General features: G+C 49.8%; 1 protein-coding gene across 7 annotated transcripts in view; it reads left to right on the top strand.

Annotated features, from left to right (window-relative positions):
• Window positions 1-20,845, top strand: part of PTPRS (protein tyrosine phosphatase receptor type S) — a 247,059-nt gene that overhangs the window by 122,952 nt on the left and 103,262 nt on the right. For all 7 annotated transcript variants that reach the window (XM_084614680.1, XM_084614681.1, XM_084614682.1 and 4 more), the window contains exons 3-4: window positions 15,172-15,317; window positions 16,544-16,685. In XM_084614680.1, the coding sequence (XP_084470806.1) occupies window positions 15,172-15,317; window positions 16,544-16,685 (288 nt within the window). The remainder of the gene's footprint in view (window positions 1-15,171; window positions 15,318-16,543; window positions 16,686-20,845) is intronic.

The raw sequence follows: 20,845 nt of genomic DNA, 5'->3' as shown, positions 1-20,845 counted from the left end.
GAGTTATTAACCCTCCTCCAGGACACAGAGCCTCTGGTTCTTGGCAGGTTTAGATCTTTTATGGAAACCTGCCCTGCAATGAGAGAACCTCCTCTTCCCCAGTCTCCACCCTGGGGAGGACAGGAGTTCTGGGCTAATTTCATGCTGCTTCTCTCTGGATTGAGAGACAGTACGTCAGTTTCCTCCGTGTTGTGACTAGACAGGAAAGTGAGCCTGAACATGCATGGCGAAGATTTTCTCCTCCACATTAGGTTGCTTGATCAGGAGAAAGCCCTCTAGTTTTTCCTCTCTTACGTTTAGCATGAACTTAACCACTGGACCTCAATGGTGCATTTAGCCTGTAGTTGTCCTGAGGCTGACTTCCTATTTCCCATCTCCCTGCCAGCGCTGTTATCTGGATACTTCCTTTTCCTCCATTGTGCACAAGCAGGTAGTAAAAGTCTGAACACCAGAGGACTGTGGGTGGGAGATAGGCCTGGTCTACACTCAACCTTTAGGTTTCCCTAGCTACAGCTCTCGGGGATGTGAAAAATTCCCACCCTGGAGGGCCGTAGCTATGCCAACCTAATCCCAGGTGTAGACGCAGCTAGGTTGGCAGAAGAATGCTTCTGTTGACCAAGCTGCCTCTGTCTCTTGGCCAGCTCTGGCCATAGGGGTGTCCTGGCCCTCTGGCCAGACCACTTTGCAGAGGCCTGCCTCTTCTGGGCAAAGCCCAAAACAAATGTAAGTGAAACCAAACCTTGAGCCCGACTGTGCTCAGCTGGTAGCTTGACACAATACATTGGCCCCACTGGGCCTGAACAGCTCGATAACATTCAGCCACCTTGTTGCAGGCTGCTCTAGGCTGCCCTCCTGTCTAATCACAGGCTCCTGGGCCTTGATCAAGCTCATAGCCTAGGGGCTGGCACATTCCTCCCCTCATTCAGGGGTTCAGACAGGCTACAGCTCCTCAGGGGCCCTGCTTCCAGTCAGGCCGCTGGAGTAACCTGTCTCCTCTTCCAGCTGGGCTCACCCAGCCCTCTCTGGCCACAGGTCCTGCTCTTCCCCAGCTGGGCTTTGCTTCGAGTTAGGCCTGTCCAGCCTCCGCGCACGAGCAGCCAGCTTAATTCATCTCTCAGGCCCATATTAACCCTTCCCTGACGTGTGTGGCCACGGTGAATGCTCCATCGCAGGCCCACATTCTTAAAGCACTGACTGACTCTGGCTGTTTCCATTTTCGTGTTCCCAGCCAGAAGCAGCTTAAGTCAGATTGTCATGCATGCAAAGCTGCTCCCACAACTCTGGTTGAAGCTGACTAAAGATCATCCAGATCCGTTGTCTCAAAGTTGGGGTATCTAAAATGGAGGTACCTCAAAAATCAGTGGAAAATGCTGACCTGAGTGACTTGTCTGAGGTGATACGGCAGTGATTCAACAGACTTGGGAGCAGACCCAGGATCCTATGCCTTATCCCTGGCTTTCTCCATGGGTAGCGAGGTGGTGGTGAAATTTCTTGCCTGTCTTTAACCGAAGAAATGCTGCTTAGTTTTGTGGGGTTGTAACAGGCACGCAGGTGTGTTGGAACTGTATGGCTGTGTGGGAGGGAATTGGAAATAAGAGAATGGAGACCCTTTTTCCTAGGGGAGCTCAGATAGCTTTATTTACAGGAGTGAAAGAATAGAGTTATAAGAAATAATCTTGCATTTATCCAGTGTCTCTCTCATCCCAGAGGGTCCCCAGACACACTTATCCATCTAAACTAATTGGGATCATTCGCCTACCACTCTGATGCAGCCACTTCGGGATGGGATGGGCGGGGAGTGGAAGGTAACCAGGCTTCTACATTTACAAAAATTTGCATGTTATCATTAAGTGACTGATCAGAACGGGCCTGTCTGGTCGTATTCTTTCAACACTGTGTTTCCTGTGCGGAAGGACGAGAAAATCTGGTAGCACCGCAAAGCTGACTACACTGTCACTTTCCAGTGCTCGGGACTTTGGCTGGGCTATATTAGGATGGCATGGACCCTATGGCGGGGTCTGGAGTCCTCTCTTGTTAAGCATTCAGGCTTGTCCCACAGGAGGTGGGTTTTGTACTCTGGTGTCTTGTGTAGATTCCTGTTCTTTTAATGACTCAAACAGAGCAGCAGACGCTGACCAAAGGGCTAGGTCCTTTCTGATTGCACCTTCCCTGGCTTGTGGGCAGATTGAACCTTTCTAGGCAGCCAAGGCTAAGTGGAAGCTGTTCAAACAAGTTGGCCCTTGAGGAAGCTAGGGCAGGGATGGGGGAGGAGAGCTTCCCGCCTTAAGGCTGCCACTGAAATCCATAAGCCAGTTGGTTTCAATTACAAATGGCCCACGAGAGTAATTGTGACGGTGATGGACAAAGAGGCATCATTAGGTGGCCAGATAGCTCCTTTGGTGCCTAGCTGTTCCTCTGCTCTGGCTCGTTATGCCTTGTTACCGGGCTGGTGGACAAATATCAGATGTGATGTTGTTACAGCTGATTGAAAGTGCTTGCACACCATGGGGCCCTGGGCTGCCATGCCGCTCCGGCAGCATGTGCTCCCATGCTGCCTTCGGCACTTGGCTCCAGGGCTGACATCTTACATGACAGCATTGCTTAGCCACTTTGACTACTGGGCACCAGAAGGTGCTTCCTGGCTGCCTGTCTCCAAATCTCCTCAAGAGCAGAGTGAGGAGAGCACGAGCGAGGCAACTGCCCGGGGAGCCGCCATCTTCAGCGCCAACTCCTTTGCTCTTGTAGCTTTATTTATTTATTCGTATTTACTGTAGCATGTAGAGGCCCCAACTGAGGCTGGGACTCCAGTGTGCTAGGCGCTGTACATGAGCATAGGGAAGAGACGGTCCTGGTCCCTGAAGAGCTCTCAATCAAAATAGACAAAACAGAGGGTGGGAGGAGAAACTGCGGCACAGCAAGGGGAAATGACTTAGCCAAGGTCACCTGACTAGTCTAGACTAGAACCCAGGTCATCTGACTCCTTTTGCTCTATCTGCTAGACACCGCTTCTCCCCATTTGCTCCGTATTTGTCCTGCCCTTCTCCTCCTCCTCAACCATTGGTGCTTTCTTCCACACTGCCCCCAATGCCTGGAACTCCCCCTCTTATCAGCGTGGGTCAAGTGCCCCACCTCCCTGTCACAGCCTTAAAGTACAGTCCCATCAGCATTAATCCGTGTCATTAAAAATGCTGTCACTAGCCCATTTTCCCTGGCTAGCCCAGTTTATTTGGGTCCAATCTGTATTGTCCATTTAGATTGTAAGGTGACCTGCTGGAAGGGATCATGTTTTGTTAGGGAGGGAGGACAAGGGGAGGCAGTGTTGTCCAGGTGAGTAGAGGACCACATCAGGAATCTGGAGACGTGGGACCTATTTTCCCCTTACACCAGTTTTACACCAGCATAAAATAGAGTTACACTGGATTTACACTGGCATGAGCAGGGCATCAGGGTTTTCTTACCAACCTGCTGTGTGACCTTGGGCCAGTGCCCTCTCTGTGCATTATCTTTCCTGGCTGTAGCATGGGATAACAATACATCCCCTGCCCTGTTAACCCCGCTGAGATCTGTAGATATAAAGTTATACGAGTGCTGAGTGTTTGTTGTTATGAAAACTGTATCCCTGTGAGCCCAGCCATGCCACCTAAATAATAATCTGTAGGCCCAATGGCCGTACTGGATCTGAGCATCAGCTCCCCAAGGCTGGGACGCTGCCTCTGTCGGTGCCTGATACTTGATTGTTCAGAGGAAGGTTGAACCCCTTCCAGGCCCATAAATGTATCCCGTCTAAGCCTTTTTATACCATACCAATATAAATATTTTCATGGCAGTAGTACAGATTGGCCGTGACTGAAGCCACTGTGCTAGGTGCTGTACAATGGCCCCTTTCCCCAAAAGCTTGCTCTCTAAATAGACAACAAGGAAAGATTATTGTCCCCAATTTTGCAGATGGGTAAACTGAGGCACAGACTTACCCAAAGTCTGGGGCAGAGCAAGGAACTGAACCCAGTTTTCCTGAGTCCTCAGTCCAGTGCTTTAACCACGGGCCCATCTTTCCACTTCTGAAGTATCAGGTCTGAGTGCCTTACAAAGATTATCCCAGTGGCAATACATCAGAGGTGGGCAAACTATGGCCTGCGGGCCACATCCAGCCCGTGGGACCGTCCTGCCTGGCCCCTGAGCTCCTGGCCGGGGAGGCTCTCCCCCAACCCCTCCCCTGCTGTTCCCCTTCCCCAGCAGCCACGCCGCCGCATGGGCAGCGGGACTGCGCGCTCATGCAGGGCAGCGCTTCTGGCTCCGGCCAGACGGCGGGGCTCCAAACATGCTGCTCTGAGTGGCATGGTAAGGGGGCCAGGGCCGGGGGGGGTCGGATATGGGACAAGAGGTCCAAGGGGGCAATCAGGGGATAGGGCAGAAGTTGGGGGGGGAACAGGGGGATTGCATAGGGGGTGGGGTCCTGGGAGGCCTGTCAGGGGGTGGGGGTGTGGATAGGGGTTGGGGGGGACAGGGAGCAGGGGGGGTTAGATACGGGGTGGGGGTCCCGGGAGGCGGTGGTCAGGGGACAAGGAACAGGGAGTGTTGGATGGGTCGGGGGTTCTGAGGGGGGCAGTCAGGGGGCGGGAAGTGGGAGGGGTCGGATAGGGAGCGGGGCCCAGGCTGTTGGGAGGGCACAGCCTTCCCTACCTGGCCCTCCATACAGTTTCGCACCCCAATCTGGGCCTCAGGCTAAAAAGTTTGCCCACCCCTGCAATATATGTATTACAGCCCCCGAAAGTGTGCTAGGTAAACTCGTGGTGCAATGCCTGTCCTGCAACAAGGGGTCAGGGCGAACAGCATAGCAGGGAGGATGGACATGGCTGACAGTAGCCAGATCCTGTGGTGACTCAGCAGTGGCTAGCACATGGCATGGTGGGGCAAGAAACATTTATTGACTGGCCTGTCTTTTCCTCCTTCCTCTCATGCTTTGTGTATGGGGGCAAAGCCCCCTTCCGCTGCTGTCATCATCATCTGTGGTTCAACCTGTGGGGAACGGAGGCTTGCCGGGGGCGGGGGAGAGAAGGGAGCTCTTCAAATGACACATTTCCCTGTGGAAGGACAGGCCAGCGGCTGCGTGAGCCAAAGTCATTAACCGGCCCAGGAGGGCTAGGCTTGTTGGAACAGTACCAGTAGATAGCAAGGGAAAGAGGTTACCGCTAACAAAATGTCTCTGCTCGCTCGCTCTCTCACCCTGCCAGTCCCATCTCCCTGAAGGGAGCCAAGAAGCAATGGCAGTCAGAGGAAATCTCTGCCTGCAGCCTATAATTATCCTGTCTGCCTTCCCAGAAAAGGCCAGTTGGTGAGCGAGCCTACTTGTGTTTCACATAGCGGCCCCGCATCCCGCTGCTTCCCCAATTACTGCTAATGGACTTTTTATGATGATAAGACGACTAGGTTGGGGAGAAGGTATTGACGGGGAAATGGAATATAATTCACTCCCTGTTCGTTTGTTCTGTCAGAAAGCTCTCATTTTAATTTTATTTGCGAGGCACCGAGAAGCGGACCTGAGAAAATAAAGGATCTGTCACTAAAACTGTGGATTTCGAGGCAACACAAGTCTCAGCAGGAGCTCTCTGAGGGGTGTTTTCAGTCTCATTGAGCATCTCCATAGAGACACCCCCCTGCACCAGTCTTGCTCCAGTCTGTGGTTCTCATTTCTCTGATGTAGAGAAATGTACATTATGGATACAGCTTTCTTGTCTCCACCCCAACGTAGGCTCCCTTACGCTGGTGCTTTGAACAGTCTCCCTTTCGAACGTCAGTCTCTCTTTCCCCCACTCTCCATCTGTCTTAAATCTGCTCCTCTCTCCTGTGTTAATCTCTCCTTAGCTTCCCTCTTTTGTCTGCTCTCTTTCTCTGCTCTTCCCTTGCTGTCCATATGCAGGTCCCTTACCTGGTCCCTTTAAATTCTCCCTATTGGTCTCTCCCCCACTGGCCCCGTTTTTCTTTGTCATCCTCTATCCTCACCCTTTACCTCTCTAGCTCTCCTTTCTCTCTTTGTTTTTACCCAACTCCTGTCTACCTTCCCATATAGTTCTCTTCTCTCTCCCACTCCCACCATCCATTACCCTTGCTGTCACTCTGCCCTAGCACTTCAGCTCTGTCTCTGCCCTTTCTCTCTCAAACCCTAGGTGTATGTATCTAGCACACACACCCAAAAAGGCTGTGGGTGTGGGTGCCGTTGCCTAAGTCAGCAAACATCCATGCAATATTTAGTGGCACCTGGATTACAAACTCAGAGAGAGATGTGAAAAGTGGAGATTAAAGCTGCCGCCCAGCGATCTAGTTACTGGGGGGGCGGCGAAGCTCCTTTTCTAATCATAAAACTGTTGGCAGCTGTGAAAATGGAGAGAGTGTTTCACGAAATCAGCTGAAAGTTTCAGCCCAAAAAGAACAAAGGGAAAGGAGCATGTTTTTACTCCTCTGCTGTCTGGAGTGAACTCTTACTGGTTCAGCCTGGCTCCTTCCTTATCACGCCTGCAGTGAGAGAGTACCAGCTTGTCAAGGGAGATGTTCCCGTTAGAATTACAAGCCATGGTGGGAGATGCCAGAACTTCCTTCTGTTTTTGTGAAGTTGTTTGACCTTGGTGAGAGTCCCTGCATTCCTGGCTCTAGGGACTGTAGTTGACTATTATTCGTTATTCTTTGCATCATGATTGTGCGTGAGGGCCTAGCCAAGGTTGGGACCCCCCTTGTGCTAGATACTGTGCACACTAATTGAGGCAGGAACTCTCGCTCACAAAGAGCTTAGAGTCTAACAGGCAAGGCAGACAATGGGGTGGGAGAAATGAAGGATTATTATTTCCATTTTACAGTTGGGAACTGAAGCACAGAGAGAGACTGTGACAGAGCCAGGAAATGAATCCAGGTTTCCCAAGTCTGTCCAGGCCCTTACCCACAAAACCGGGCTTCTATATCACCTTTTCCCTAGCATTCCAGCACCTGCTACCCCCCTGGAGCTGGTTGAGGCGTACGAGAACAAAGTCCAGTGTACACCTTGTCCCGCTCAACGTCTCCACGGTAGGAAGAAGATAGGCGTTTGCTAACACACCCTGACCTCACCTTGACCCATTTTTCTAGTGGAGATGTACTTTGTATGGCAACCGATACAAGAAAATGGAGAAGGAAATATCCAAATGGTTTACTGGCACAGCTGACCCATTGCAAATTGCTCAGAGAAGCGGGGTCTGTGAGGGTGCCCCCCCCAGTTATTTTAAGGACCTCAGTTGAGGGGAGACTTTTTTGATCAATTGGTTATACCTTAGCTGCTCGGACTGAATGTCTGTTCCTTCCTGTGCTCTTGCTTTCTTCCCGGGCTGTCTCAGGTGCAGTCTAGTTTCTCTCTCTCTCTCTCTGTTCTTCATGCTGGGGGATAATTGAGCGTTCTTTCACCTGCATGGGTAGGAGTTGAAATGTGGTGTCCCCACATGCGGGCTCCTTGGGTCAGCACGATTGGAGCGTAGGCCTCCATCACAATGCTGACTGCAGAGACCGGGGGCCTTGGAAAGTGGAAGCAAAACCTTTTTAAATATACGTTTTGTAACTGGCTTTCTTTTGTCTCTATTGATTTTTTTGCTGCTGTGGGCGAGGGGCCTCTTTCAGCCAGGCTCATGTTGCTCTCTGCCCCCGAGGCCGGCTGAAAGAATAAATTGTTTGTCTTGACTTGTTGTCCATTGTTGTGGCAGTTTCCTGGAGGTGGAGGGGCATGGAGGGAGCTGACGCTGGATGCAAAGATGAATTCTCCAGCCTACGGTCAGCCAGCCGAAGCTGCCCACCTCACCTCAGGGCTAGGGAAGAGCTAAGAAAACCATGGGGACAGTAAACAGCAACAACAGGGAGTTGGGCAATTTGAAAAGTCCCTTGTTAGGCTCGGACAGAGCATGGCCAGATCTCCCTGCTGGTAACTATCTTAGAGCGGTTGGTTGCACTACCCCCTTCCTCGCCAGCCTCGTTGCCTCTCCTCGCCAGCCCAGTACCAGGGCAGTGAGCCAGAAGGGAAGGCACCCTGAGGAGCTGGGTAAGGGGAAAGATGGAGCAGCATGTGGGAAGCGAGTTTGCCAGCCAAGGGGCCTGCCTGGGGAATCTGCCTTGATGCCGTCAGGGGTTTTCCCCAGGAGCGGGGAGCTGGCAGCAGGGTGAGGCGCCATCCTCCCCTCAGTGGCACTGGAAAGATTCGCACTCCCCCCACCCCCACCCCCGCTTTGCACCTGAGGAGGAGAGGAAATAAGCCAGGCCTGTGTAAAGAGAAGAGACTTAAAGAGAAGAGACGTGGGCCGGTTACTATAGCGACGGAGCAGTCCAGACCTTCCTTTTGCTTCTGTTTTCCTGACCGCTCCAGCTTTTTCCTTGGGCTCTGCCCTTGAGACAGTTCTCAGCCGGCACCCGGGGGCTGGGTGGGTGAAGGGGACTCTCTGCCAGGAGAAGGAAAGGGGGACGGGCGACTATCAGAGAAGAGCATCAGGTCCCATGTGTCCCCCCGCCTTAAAGAGGGCTCTACATACAAGGCATCCATAATGGTTTGGGGGCATAGTTCGCTCCAGGGTGGGGATAAAATCAGGGCATGGGTTTCCTCTCCCTCCTGTCCTTTGGCCATAGAAGAGATGGTGGTGGAGTGGGGACTTGTTTCTTTCCCTTCCATTCTCCATTGAGAGGGAGGTCCCCTTAAAGCTTGGGCTCCTCAGCTTCTGGCCAGTCCTATTTCCATGGGGAGTGGGGCTGAACGCTCAAACATCCTCAGTGTAGGGCAGGTTCTAGTCTGGAGCGTGTGAAATGTTGGTTGTGTGGCATAGATAGGAGAGAGAGAGAGAATGCCATTGTTTTCTATCTCCTGACCCGTCTATACATCTCCCAAACTGTCTTCTTCCTAAATAATCCAGCACTAAGGGAGTTTTAGCCTAGGTCAGCAGGAGTATCTCAAAGAATTGATCTGGAAGGTTGGCATGATTTTCTTAGAGAATCAGTCTAGTCTGAGGGGCAGGTCGACATTTAAAAAGCCCGTGCTACGGTAGCATTTTAGTGAAGATGCTACTCTGCTGATGGGAGAGCTTCTCCCATCAGCTCAGTTAATCCACATCCGCGACAGGTGGCAGCTACGTTGAAGCTCTCCCGTTGAAGAGCTTCTCCCGTTGAAAAGCTCTTCCGTTGAAGCTCTCTTGTCATAGAATCATAGACTATCAGGGTTGGAAGGGACCACAGGAGGTCATCTAGTCCAACCCCCTGCTCAAAGCAGGACCGATCCCCGACTAAATCATCCCAGCCAGGGCTTTGTCAAGCCTGACCTTAAAAACTTCTAAGGAAGGAGATTCCACCACTTCCCTAGGTAACGCATTCCACTGTTTCACTACCCTCCTAATGAAAAAGTTTTTCCTAATATCCAACCTAAACCTCCCCCACTGCAACTTGAGACCATTACTCCTTGTTCTGTCATCTGCTACCACTGAGAACAGTCTAGAGCCACCCTCTTTGGAACCACCTTTCAGGTAGTTGAAAGCAGCTATCAAATCCCCCCTCATTCTTCTCTTCCGCAGACTAAACAATCCCAGTTCCCTCAGCCTCTCCTCATAAGTCATGTGTTCCAGTCCCCTAATCATTTTTGTTGCCCTCCAATGGACTCTTTCCAATTTTTCCACATCCTTCTTGTAGTGTGGGGCCCAAAACTGGACACAGTACTCCAGATGAGGCCTCACCAATGTCGAATAGAGGGGAACGATCACGTCCCTCGATCTGCTGGCAATGCCCCTACTTACACATCCCAAAATGCCATTGGCCTTCTTGGCAACAAGGGCACACTGTTGACTCATATCCAACTTCTCGTCCACTGTAATCCCTAGGTCCTTTTCTGCAGAACTGTTGCCGAGCCATTCGGTCCCTCGTCTGTAGCGGTGCATTGGATTCTTCCGTCCTAAGTGCAGGACTCTGCACTTGTCCTTGTTGAACCTCATCAGATTTCTTTTGGCCCAATCCTCCAATTTGTCTAGGTCCCTCTGTATCCTATCCCTACCCTCCAGCGTATCTACCTCTCCTCCCAGTTTAGTGTCGACATAGCACTGTCTACAATGATCGGTACAAGGTGTGTAACTTAAGGCTTTTCAGCTCTAGATCACTGGTTCAGATCCAGCCTATGCTGGTAGTGACCAAAGGCTGTTTGTTTGGTGACCTTTATGAACAGATTCGGTAGTTCCCATCCAATTCCTAGCGAGCAGGATAGATGCTAACATCCCCGAAAACCCTCATCACAGTCTGGCACTTTTGTTTGCTGCCTCGGCAGAGTGGAGGCGACCAAACTTCCCTCTCGGCCCTGGATTCATGTACAACCAGCTCATGACTGTCTCATGTTGGTGAGACTATGTGGAGGAAGTACATGCTGCATCCGTTATATTTATAAACAAAAGACTGCACTGTTGGGCTAAATATTTTTCTTGTCCTCTTTACCCCTTGAAGATCTCAGCTGCAGGGCTGCTGTGTCCATCTGGGGACCAGCTTTGACAGGAAAGAGGAAGGCAAGTTTTGGTGGAGTGATTGAGCAACTGAATTCTGTTCCTTCAGCTGTCAGTTCAGATATGTTAATCCCGCCTGCCTTGTTAAACCAACTCTGAGTTTTCAATCTTTCTCACTCTTTCTTCAGTTTCTGATGTTTCAGACAAGCATGCCCTGGCCTGTCCTCTTCCCCCATTCATCGCTTACTGTGCCCCATGACAGCACCTCCTGTGGGGTATTGGGATTTATAGGGTTAGATAGGCTCCCCCCAGTTCCTTCTTGATACAGAGTTCCCCAGATTCTCTTAGCTTGCATGTGTCATAAGGAGGTGGCTTGTTCTTGCAAGGGCTTTGCAAAAGATGAGCTAAGAGCTTTTCCTTTAAGGTTCCTCGTGAAAGAACTGGGCAAGGAGAGAGAAGTCGGTGGTGCTCCCACCATCAAGTCATTTAACTCTGTAAGGCCACCAGAAGTGACATCTTATCATGCCTCTCCAGTGAGATGTCCCCTAAACCCACGTGTGCCTGGGAGATGAGCTGACGATCCCAAACCCGTTTCTTCCTAAAGGCCCCAACGCATGCTCAAAAATGGTGATGCTGCATGTGGGTCAGCTCCCTTCTCAAGAGGGGCCTAAAGAGCCCACCTACCAAGTACTAGAGCAGGTCAAGCTAGACAGAGAGTCACCATGCTGGTGATGGGAAGAATGTCCTTGCCAGGCATCTGGGTGCTGTTGGCCAAGGCAGTGATCCTGAATCGAGAGGTAAGAACAGAACATGCTTGGGGGCAGGGTGGGGACAAGGTCAGAGGGATGGCATTCCGCTCCAAAAGAGGGGGAGGAGGTAAGCTGCTTGCCTCCACCTGAACGTAATCAGAGCAGGAAAGAAAGGGTTTTGTTGCTTGTCTGCTGTCAACATCCAGTGCTTTGGTTGCCCCTGGCTGTTCATTTTGGGAAGTGAGTAGGAGGTGGGCGGGCCCTCATTGGAATGAAAGGTTCTGTTTAGGTTGATGGGCTTTCCATTAAGCCGTGCAAAAAAAAAAATTTAAAAAAATTGCAGGTGCACAGCAGGCGTGTTTGCAGCCTCATCTCTCCGGCAACAAACCCCACAGGCAGCCTCTCCTAATAGGAAGGTTCTTTGAATCGAAGCATCTTCCCCTCCCCTTGATTCAAGCTCTCCCAGAAAGAGCTGGGGTTTTTTAATCAGGAAACGGAGGAAAAAATAAAATCCCTCGTGCCTTGCTCCCAAGGAGCATCAGGCTGTGGGTAAGATTCACTGTGGCTTTCCAGAACCAGGTCAGTGAGGGGACAGCTTTTGTGTTTCCATCCACTCACCTGTGACCACCTGGGAGGATTGGTGAAATGGTATAAAACCTCCTCGAATGTGACAGTGATGTCTGGAAAAATGAGTCTCAGAATGACTACCAAAAAAAAGAAAAAATCAAGAAACTACAATCCTGGTATTTCAAAAGAAATACACAGACCCTCTGGTTGCCTGTACTAATATCTTTTTACTTTCTTATAGCACCTGTGTGTTATGAAGGTTCCCAGAGTCATTTACACAATATATCAGGGATTCTAACCAAGAGCTTGCATATTCGGGTGCAGGCTGGATCTGAATTCTGCACCAAAGCCCCTGGATTTTCTGACTCTCTTGGGCAGCATGTGGGAATTCTGAAGCCACCTCATTTCTACTTCATATGACAAGGGGAGAACACTTTTTTGCGCTTCATTGGGATTGGGGTGGGTGGCACCTTTGTGACCAGTGTGGGAATCAGCGTGGGTGCTGTGGTTAACAGAGATTAGAGGCAGATGCTGGATCTGAGGGACCCAGAGTTTTAGAAACAGTAACTCCTCTTGAATTTATTTTCTTTCCATTTGTAGAGAATGCTTTATATGCAATTTAGCAGCACAACTGCCATGCAAGGCAGGTAACTATTGTTCCCGATTACAGATGGGGGCAACTGAGCCACGATGAAGCGATTTGCTTATGAGCATACAATGAGTCGATGATGGAGCCAGAAATACAACCTAGGAGTCCAGGTTCTCAGTCTCTTGCTGTAACCATTAGATCATACTCCCCTCCCAGAGCCAGAATTAGAACCCCAGAGTCCTAGCTCCCAGTAGTTTGCTCCAATAACTAGATCACCTTGCCTTCTACAATAATTGTCGATATTATGGATGATTAGTCACAGGCTAGATTTTTAATTTTAGTAAAGAATCTGATTCTAAGACTAATGTGTAACTTTGATGTCTTTAAGAAGCCCTTGACCTTTTCAGCTGCACTGGTACAGCTCAAAAATTGACCTGTGTGGACTTTTCAGATGTTAACTCAGGAGGCAGGGGGACTGGGGAGAGATAAGGCCTTGGGCAGAGACTGTGCATTTAATTTTTAGCCCAGAGCAGATTTTTACAAGCAAATGACAAATTCTTGAATGCAGGAGTTTCCAACAGGACTTTCTGACAACCTTGAGCTGTAAAAGTGCAAGAGCAGCTCTGTGACCTCTCTAAATATAGATTTAGATATTTATAAATCTAATGCTTGTGCACACAACATTCAGCAGGACATAAACAGCTCCAACAAATTGTGTTTACCTCCAGCATGGAAACAAATACTTGATTCCGTCACACACACTTTTATTTATATACCAGTTGCCCGGCAAGGAGATGGAGCTGGGAAGGAGAAGAGGGCACTTCCTTTTCACATTAGATCACTGCAATTCACCGGGGACATTTCCTGGGCTCCCATTCACCCTCTTCTGAAGCGCTCTTTCTGGTAGGATGTCTGCATCTTGCTTTATAGACCCTGAATATGTACATATAAATATGCACATTTCAGTCGTGTGGTCTGCTTCCACAAGAATAACAGGCGCCATCTTTATGATCTGAGTGATTTTATTTGAACACAGCTGTGGCCTTGTGATGTAAATATTTCAGTCAATTTTAAACTAACTAGAGTAGAGGAAACTGTGCTGGCAGAGCAGGTTAGAGTTGGAACAGACACGGAAGGAAGGCCTCTTTGGGAGTTTCTAGAACAGTGGTTCTCAACCTGCGGCCCAGCTGTGTGCTAAAGGGCAGTGCGGTCCAGAGCCGGAGTTGCTGCCCAGCCCCCTACAGCAGGGTCCGGATCGGGGCTGCCACCTGGCCCCACACAGCAGGGGTCAGGGTTGGCGCCCAGCTCCACGCAACAGGGTCCCTCCTGCCCAACCCTACAGCCAACCTGGGCGCTTCATTCCTGGCCCCACTCTGTGGAGGGGTCTTTGGGCTGGGGGCGCTGGGCACAGCAATGTGGGGAGGATGTGTGTGAGGGGGTGCTGTGGTTTCCAACCTGCGGCCCAGGTAACACTGCAGCCCACAATGATTAATAGGTTGAGAACCGCTGTTCTAGATAGACTCCTCCTTGTCTAGCCCTCCTCCCGCCAGAAGCCCCTTGACTCTTTCTTTCCTTGCTTGTAATGTTTGCCCAGTCTTCCCCTCTCCCTCTTCCTTCAGAGGTGCTCTTGTAGGCTCTCAAGCTTGGAGGGGAGTCACTGTCCAGGGAAGGATAAAACCCAGTCACAGCTGTGAGTGTTTGTTTTTTTTTTTAATCAGGCATGCCTGCATCTCTGCGCAGCTGGATGTGAGAGGCGTTTGAGGGGCTTTTGGGCCCCTCTCTGAGCTGCGCAGATCCCCTGGTTTTGGGTTTAAAAGCCTGCAGAGTCTCTTGGGGGGAAAGCTGCCGGAGCAGTCTGCAAACTCTGGCTGTGCACTGAGTTTTGACAACTTGATTGTTTCAAGTGGTGATGAATTTGGTTTGTTGCTCTACGTTGTCAGCTCGCTTTTCCAACCTACGGGGATACGTGTGTGTGTGTGTGTGTATAAAAATACACATGCACGCACGCACAAAAATGGGTCACACACTTCCTAGCTTCTGAAGGCGAAGCATGTTGCACATACTAGGGGCTCCCTGCATCCCTCTGTTCCCCCACAAGTTCCACCCTCCCATCCCTCTCTTTTTCAGGGACTCAGTGCACCTCATCCCCACCCTCTCCCTGATGCCAGGGGCTCTGTGTGTCCCCCCCATTCCTCCTGCCACGTGCCACGTCCCCCTCCCTCCCCATACCATTGTCTTACATTCTTTGACTCTATGGCAAGGGCTCTGTGTGGCCCCCATTCCCTCCATAGCAGTGTCCCTCATGCCCAAGCGATGTGGGTGAACCCCTATTCCCCCCCCCCCGTTTTCCCCATGCTCACCTAGATTCTCTTCACCTCTGTGTGCCCCCTCTCCCATGCCAGTGTCCTCCATTCTCCCCCTATGCCAGAGGCTCTGGGTGCACCCCTGTTCTCCCATGCCTCCTAGGGGCTCCCCCTATTCCAGGGGCTCTGTGTCCCCCACCAATTATAGCATTGCATATAAAGATATATAAAGTTTCACAGGACATTTGAGTTCTGTCTTCTAAGTCACCAGAAAGAGACTTAGAACAAAGAAACAGGTGCCCCGTTTGTAAAACTGAGGGCAGGGCAGCACCACAAAGGTGTCTCCTTGGAAACTAGTGCTTGACAGGCTCCACGGTAACTCCCCAGCTCTGCTAGATAGCTGTGATAGTATAAGGAATGGTGGGTTTTTTTTAACTATGACTGCTTCTTATAAGGGCTTATCTACTGTTTTTTGTTTGTTTGTTTTTTTAAAGGTCCCCCGGAGTTCATTAAAAAACCAGTGGACCAAATTGGCGTGTCAGGAGGTGTGGCTTCTTTTGTATGCCAAGCAATGGGGGATCCCAAGCCCCGGGTCACCTGGAACAAGAAGGGGAAGAAAGTGAACTCGCAGAGATTTGAGGTAAGAGACAGACTGGAACTACGCGAGTCCACGCCGCTGCAGTCAGAGTTGTGACTGCAGCAGGTATAGACATACCTGAGCTAGCTTTGATCTAGCCGTGGCAGCCTGGTCTTTACAAGCCCACCTGGGACCCTAGGTATGTACTTGAGCAACTAGTCCATGCTGCTGCAGCTTCACTGCTGTTGTTACTGGAGCTAGCTAGATCAGAGTTAGCTCAGGTACATCGACACATGCTGTCGTCGTCACATCGCTGATTGACGTGTCGACATTAGTGTGTGTGTAAGTAGTAAAAAGAGCAAAGCAGACATAAAGCAGCTTTGTTACATGAATTCCCTAAGGAGTCAATAAAAGTGTGTGTGTGGGGGCGGGGGAGTTAGCTATAAATGGAGTGAGTTGTGAGTTCTTAGCCTTTAACAGCTTGGAGGCTTAAGCTGTGTGATTTTTGCAAAATGAGAGGAGACTAGGCACATTTGTTGCTTCTTTTTAAGTGTCTATTATAAAGCTGCTTCTTCCTCTCCACCAAGAAACACAAACTGGACTGGCCCTTTTAATCTGACGTTTCTCTAGCTCAGCCAACTTTTTAAATACACCTCCCCTATCCCTGCCCGTATTTTTTTTTTAAGGTTCACCACAGCCCAGGGTGAGCGTTACTGGCATTCCTGGCCAGACCCAATTTATTTGTAATATCTAAATAAGAGTGTGTGGCAGGGCAAGGAGAGGGCAGTAGTCATATTTTGACACCCTGAGCCTTGACCCACAATGGGACCTCTACACTGCTAGCCGGCTGTGGGTTGGGAGGGACATTCTGACATCTGCTCTTCAGGCAGATGGGGTAAAGAGGGGGCTCGAATATTTCATTCTGTTTTTGCGGCTCTTGTCTCCACATCCCCATACTCCTGCAAAGGCTCATCGTTTCACTGGTGTTCCAGGGCTTTCAGCTGAGCAGGGGAGCTTTTGTTGAATGAAACGGGCAGGGGGGTCAGGTGCGATTCAATCCTGTAATCACAGGTCTTGATGCGGAGCCTGTTGAAGCGAGTGCAAAGGCTGTCATTGTCTTCCGTGAGCATTGGGGCAGGTCTTGAGGGGAAAATGCAGAACTGATGGGCAGGAAGGGGGAGCTGCTGTAGCCGGATCAATGTGTGCAGCTGCCCCCTGTGTGGGCAAGACAGAGCATGCCCAGGGCCCGGGCCTTGTACTCAATCCCTCTGTCTCCCTTTCTGTCTCAGACCATTGAATTTGACGAGAGCGCGGGTGCTGTCCTGAGGATCCAGCCCCTCCGGACTCCCAGGGACGAGAATGTCTACGAGTGCGTCGCCCAGAATGCTCACGGGGAGATCACCGTCCATGCTAAGCTCACCGTTCTCCGAGGTAAAGAGCATGCTGGCCTGTCGGTGCAGGGGTGCCAGCAGGGTGAAGGATACCCGCTGTCTGGGTGATGAGGTCTGCCTGCTGCAGCTTCCCCTTACTGACCCCTTTTCTCCCCCATCCGTTCTGCAGTAAGACAGAAAATATCAACTTGCCTCTATGTAAATCCATGGTATGCCCACATCTTGAATACTGCATGCAGATGTGGTCATCCCATCTCAAAAGATATATCGGAGTTGGGAAAGGTTCAGAAAACGGCAACAAATGTGATGAAGGGTATGGAACAGCTTCCGTATGAGGAGAAATTAATAAGACTGGGACTTCTCAGCTTGGAAAAGAGACCACTAAGGGGGGATATAAAGGAGGTCTATAAAATCATGACTGGTGTGAAGAAAGTAAATAAGGAAGTGTTATTTCCTCCTTCTCATAACACAAGAACTAGGGGTCACCAAATGTAATTAATAGGCAACAGGTTTAAAACAAACAAAAAGAAGTATTTTTTCACACTACGCACAGTCAACCTGTGGAACTCCTCGCCAGAGGATTCTGTGAAAGCCAGGATATAACAGGGTTCAAAAAAGAACTAGATAAATTCCTGGAGGATAGGTCCATCAGTGGCTGTTTGCCAGGAGCTGGGAATGAGCGACAGGGGATGGATCACTTGATAATTCTCTGTTCTGTTCATTCCCTCTGGGGCACCTGGCATTGGCAGGAAGACAGGATACTGGGCTAGATTGACCTTTGTTCTGACCCAGTATGGCCATTCTTTTGTTCTTACAAAGTTGCCATACGAGTAGTGGGGCTGAGGCACAAATGCTCACCTTTGCCTGCTCCCAAAGTATCGCTGATTCTGGTCAGCAGCCCTGGGGGTGCACCTCACCTGCCCGGGGTAGTATATTAAGGGCAGCTCGCTGGGAGTGGCTCTGTTTGCAGCTGGGTGGGAGAAGCTCCCCACTTTGTGACTACGTTCCCCAGCGCCCGTGGCAGTGTTTCTCCTCAGTTGCGCAGGAACTGTGCCCAGCCGTCTCTGAGTAGATGGGGCTGTGCTGGGACATTCTCGCTCTTGCTCGCTCCTTTCCTCCCTCAAATGCTTCAGGTGGCCTTTCTGTCTCAGCCCTGCTCTGTCCTGTCCCATGGAAACTCCCTTCTCAGGACGTTTATGGACAGCTCAGGAAGGCTCCATCGTTCTCTGAAATCTAATCCCTGTCATCCAGGGTTGCAGGAGAGCACCTATCGTTTGATGTAGTGAAGCTGAGCTCCTGCGTGACAGGCTGCTCTCCAGTTCCCTTTCCTTGTCCAAGTCCCTCCCTCACCTGTTCTCCCTTGGGCCCCTTCTGGCCTTCGCCTATGCCGGTGTTTCTCAGCTGGGGATCCAGGCCCCCTAGGGGGGCAATGAGCAGGTTTCAGGGGGTTTATATACAGAAAAACAGTTATGGCAGCCCAGGTGGGCCGTGGAGTTTCCATAGCATGTTGGGGAGGGTGGGGCAGGGGGAGCTCAGAAAGAAAAAGGGTGAGAACCCCCAGGTTATGCCACATTCTCCCTCAAGACCCTGTCTCCCGTTCGTTCTCTCATACCAGTCCCCACTGTAAGGGATATGTCTACAGACTCTTGTTACATTTCATCTGTTTGAAACGTTCTCTGTGAGCACAGTGTGTGTTTTGGGGGCTGGCGGGGGAGGGAGGGGAGGTGTGTCCAGGGCCCGCTGTCGTTGTTCTCCTGCTTTTGATGCCTCCAAATGTTTCCTGCCTACTGGGTGGTTATTTATTAGTCCCAGAAATCTAAAACCGCTGCAACACGGAACAAAGCCAACCTGCTAATGGAAATGAACCCACTTATGGGGAGGAGATGCATGAGCTTCTTGGTTCAGACAAGAAGAGCTTGTAAATCATCCTGATGGGAAGGCCCTATAGGTAATGGTGTATACGCTGGCTGGGAGGGTGTTCCCAGCAGGTGTTGCCGTAGGGAATGGTGTGGGAGCACTGCCTGGGTGGGGAGCTCCCGAGAGGAAATGCTGTAGGAATGTATTGGATGTATGGGTCCTTCCAGTAGGAGCACTAGTTGTGCAGCTGTTTCTACATCTTTAGTGATAGATTTAGGAGTTCCTAGCCAGCCTCATGGCAGAGCATGGCATACGAGCTCCCAGCCCAGAAGGCTGTAGGTATCTCTGGCAGTTGCAAAGTATTCCTCCTGGTAGCTTTTAAAGTACTTTTGCTGAATGGCCCATGAGCAAGTTCCTAATTCATAGATGCCTAGGCCAGAATGGACCATTGTGATCATCTAATCCAGTGGTTCTCAAACTTTTTGGCTCGCACGCCCCTTGTTTGTGTCTGTAGTAATTTACACCCCCACCCCTTCCACCACACAAGTACATCTACCGATAGATGTGGTGGGGTGCTTCACTTGAATCTGTTTCGACATCTTTGTTTTTTCACTTGAGTTGGGTTTTTTTTCCTGTGGCAAGAATGAGCTGAAGATCCGTTGTAATAACAGCAAAAGCAGAAGCGGCGCTTGTCGTCCGTGCTTACAATTAAACGGGCACAATGCGTTATAGCAAATGGATTCAGGTTCAGATGGCAATGACTTTGCATAATGCTAGGCAAGCTTCACAGAAATCCATCAAAATGCCCAGCGCCATCTAAAGACAAATGCACAACTCCATCTGAGGGCCTGATATGTCTGGATGAATCAGCGATGCTAGTTATTGCTGCGAATAAAATGTGCACAGTCAGAGCAAGGGAGGGCAAGCAGGGACACGCCCCTCCTCCCCCACCAATGGGGGCAACGCACTTCTCTGGGGTTGGGCTGGGACAGGAGATGACCACTTCTCCGTCTTCTGGCCACCAGGGGAGAGCAAGCTCCTGCAGCCTCAGGGGTACAGAAAGTGTCCCTCCAAAAGTGGCCAGATTTGTATTGCTGTGCACGTCCCTGTGCATAGTAAGGTGGTTATTTTTTTTCTTCCTGAAGTTTCTCACGCCCTCCCCTCTGAATAAATTCCACACACCCCACTTTGAGAACCTTTGATCTAGTCTGACTTCCTGTATACACAGGCTGGAGAACTGCCCCTGCATAATTCCTAGAACAGATCTTTTCGAAAAACATCCGATTTTGATGTAAAAATTGCCAGTGAGGGAAAATCCACTAAGACCCTTGGTAAATTGTTCCAAATGTTAATGACCTTCACTGTTAAAAATGTACAGCTTATTTCCTGTCTGAATTTGTCTAGCTTCAGCTTCCTGCTATTGGATTGTTTTATACCTTTCTCTGCTACACTGAAGAGCCCGTTATCAAATATTTGTTCCTCATGTAGGTACTTACAGACTAATCAAGTCACCCCTGAATCTTCTCTTTGTTAAGCTAAATAGATTGAGCTCCTTGAATCTATCACTATAAGGCAGGTTTTCTAATCCTTTAATCATTTTCTTGGCTCTTCTGTGAACTCTCTCCAATTTATCAACATCCTTCTTGAATTATGCATGCTGGAACTGGACACAGTATTCCAGCAGTGGCTGTACTGGTGCCAAATACAGAGGTAGAATAATCTCTCCAATCATACTTGAGATTCTCCATTTATGCATTACCTGTTTTGGCCACAGTGCCACACTGGGAGGTCATATTCAGCTGATTATCCACCAACACCCGCAAATCTTCGGAAGAATCACTGTTTCCCAGGATAGAATCCTCTATCCTGAAAGTTTGGCCTACATTCCTTGTTCCTAGGTGTATACATTTACATTTAGCCATATTAAAACACACATAATTTGCTTGCATCCAGTTTATCAAACAATCCAAGTTGCTCTATATCAGTGATTCATCCTTTTCTTTATTTGCCACTCCCTCAATTTTTGTGTCATTTGCAAATCGTATCAGGGATGATTTTATGTTTCCTTCCAGGTCATTTATAATAGTGCTAAATAGTGTAGGGCCAAGAAGCAATCCCTCTGAGACCTGACTAGAAACACACCACTCAGTGATGATTCCCTGTTTACAATTGCTTTTTGAGACCTATTAGTTAGCCAGCTTTTAATCCATTTAATGTGTGTCCTGTTAATTGTATATTGTTCTAGTTTTTTAATCAAAGTGTCATGTGCTGCCAAGTCAAATGCCTTACTGAAGTCTAAGTATGTTACATCAACACTATTATCTTTATCAACCAAATTTGTAA

The sequence above is a fragment of the Lepidochelys olivacea genome, assembly GCF_965140295.1.
Source record: "Lepidochelys olivacea isolate rLepOli2 genome assembly, chromosome: 25".
NCBI classification, from domain to species: domain Eukaryota; kingdom Metazoa; phylum Chordata; order Testudines; family Cheloniidae; genus Lepidochelys; species Lepidochelys olivacea.
The sequence above is the reverse complement of the archived record's forward strand: the minus strand, read 5'-3'. Positions and strand labels throughout refer to the sequence as shown.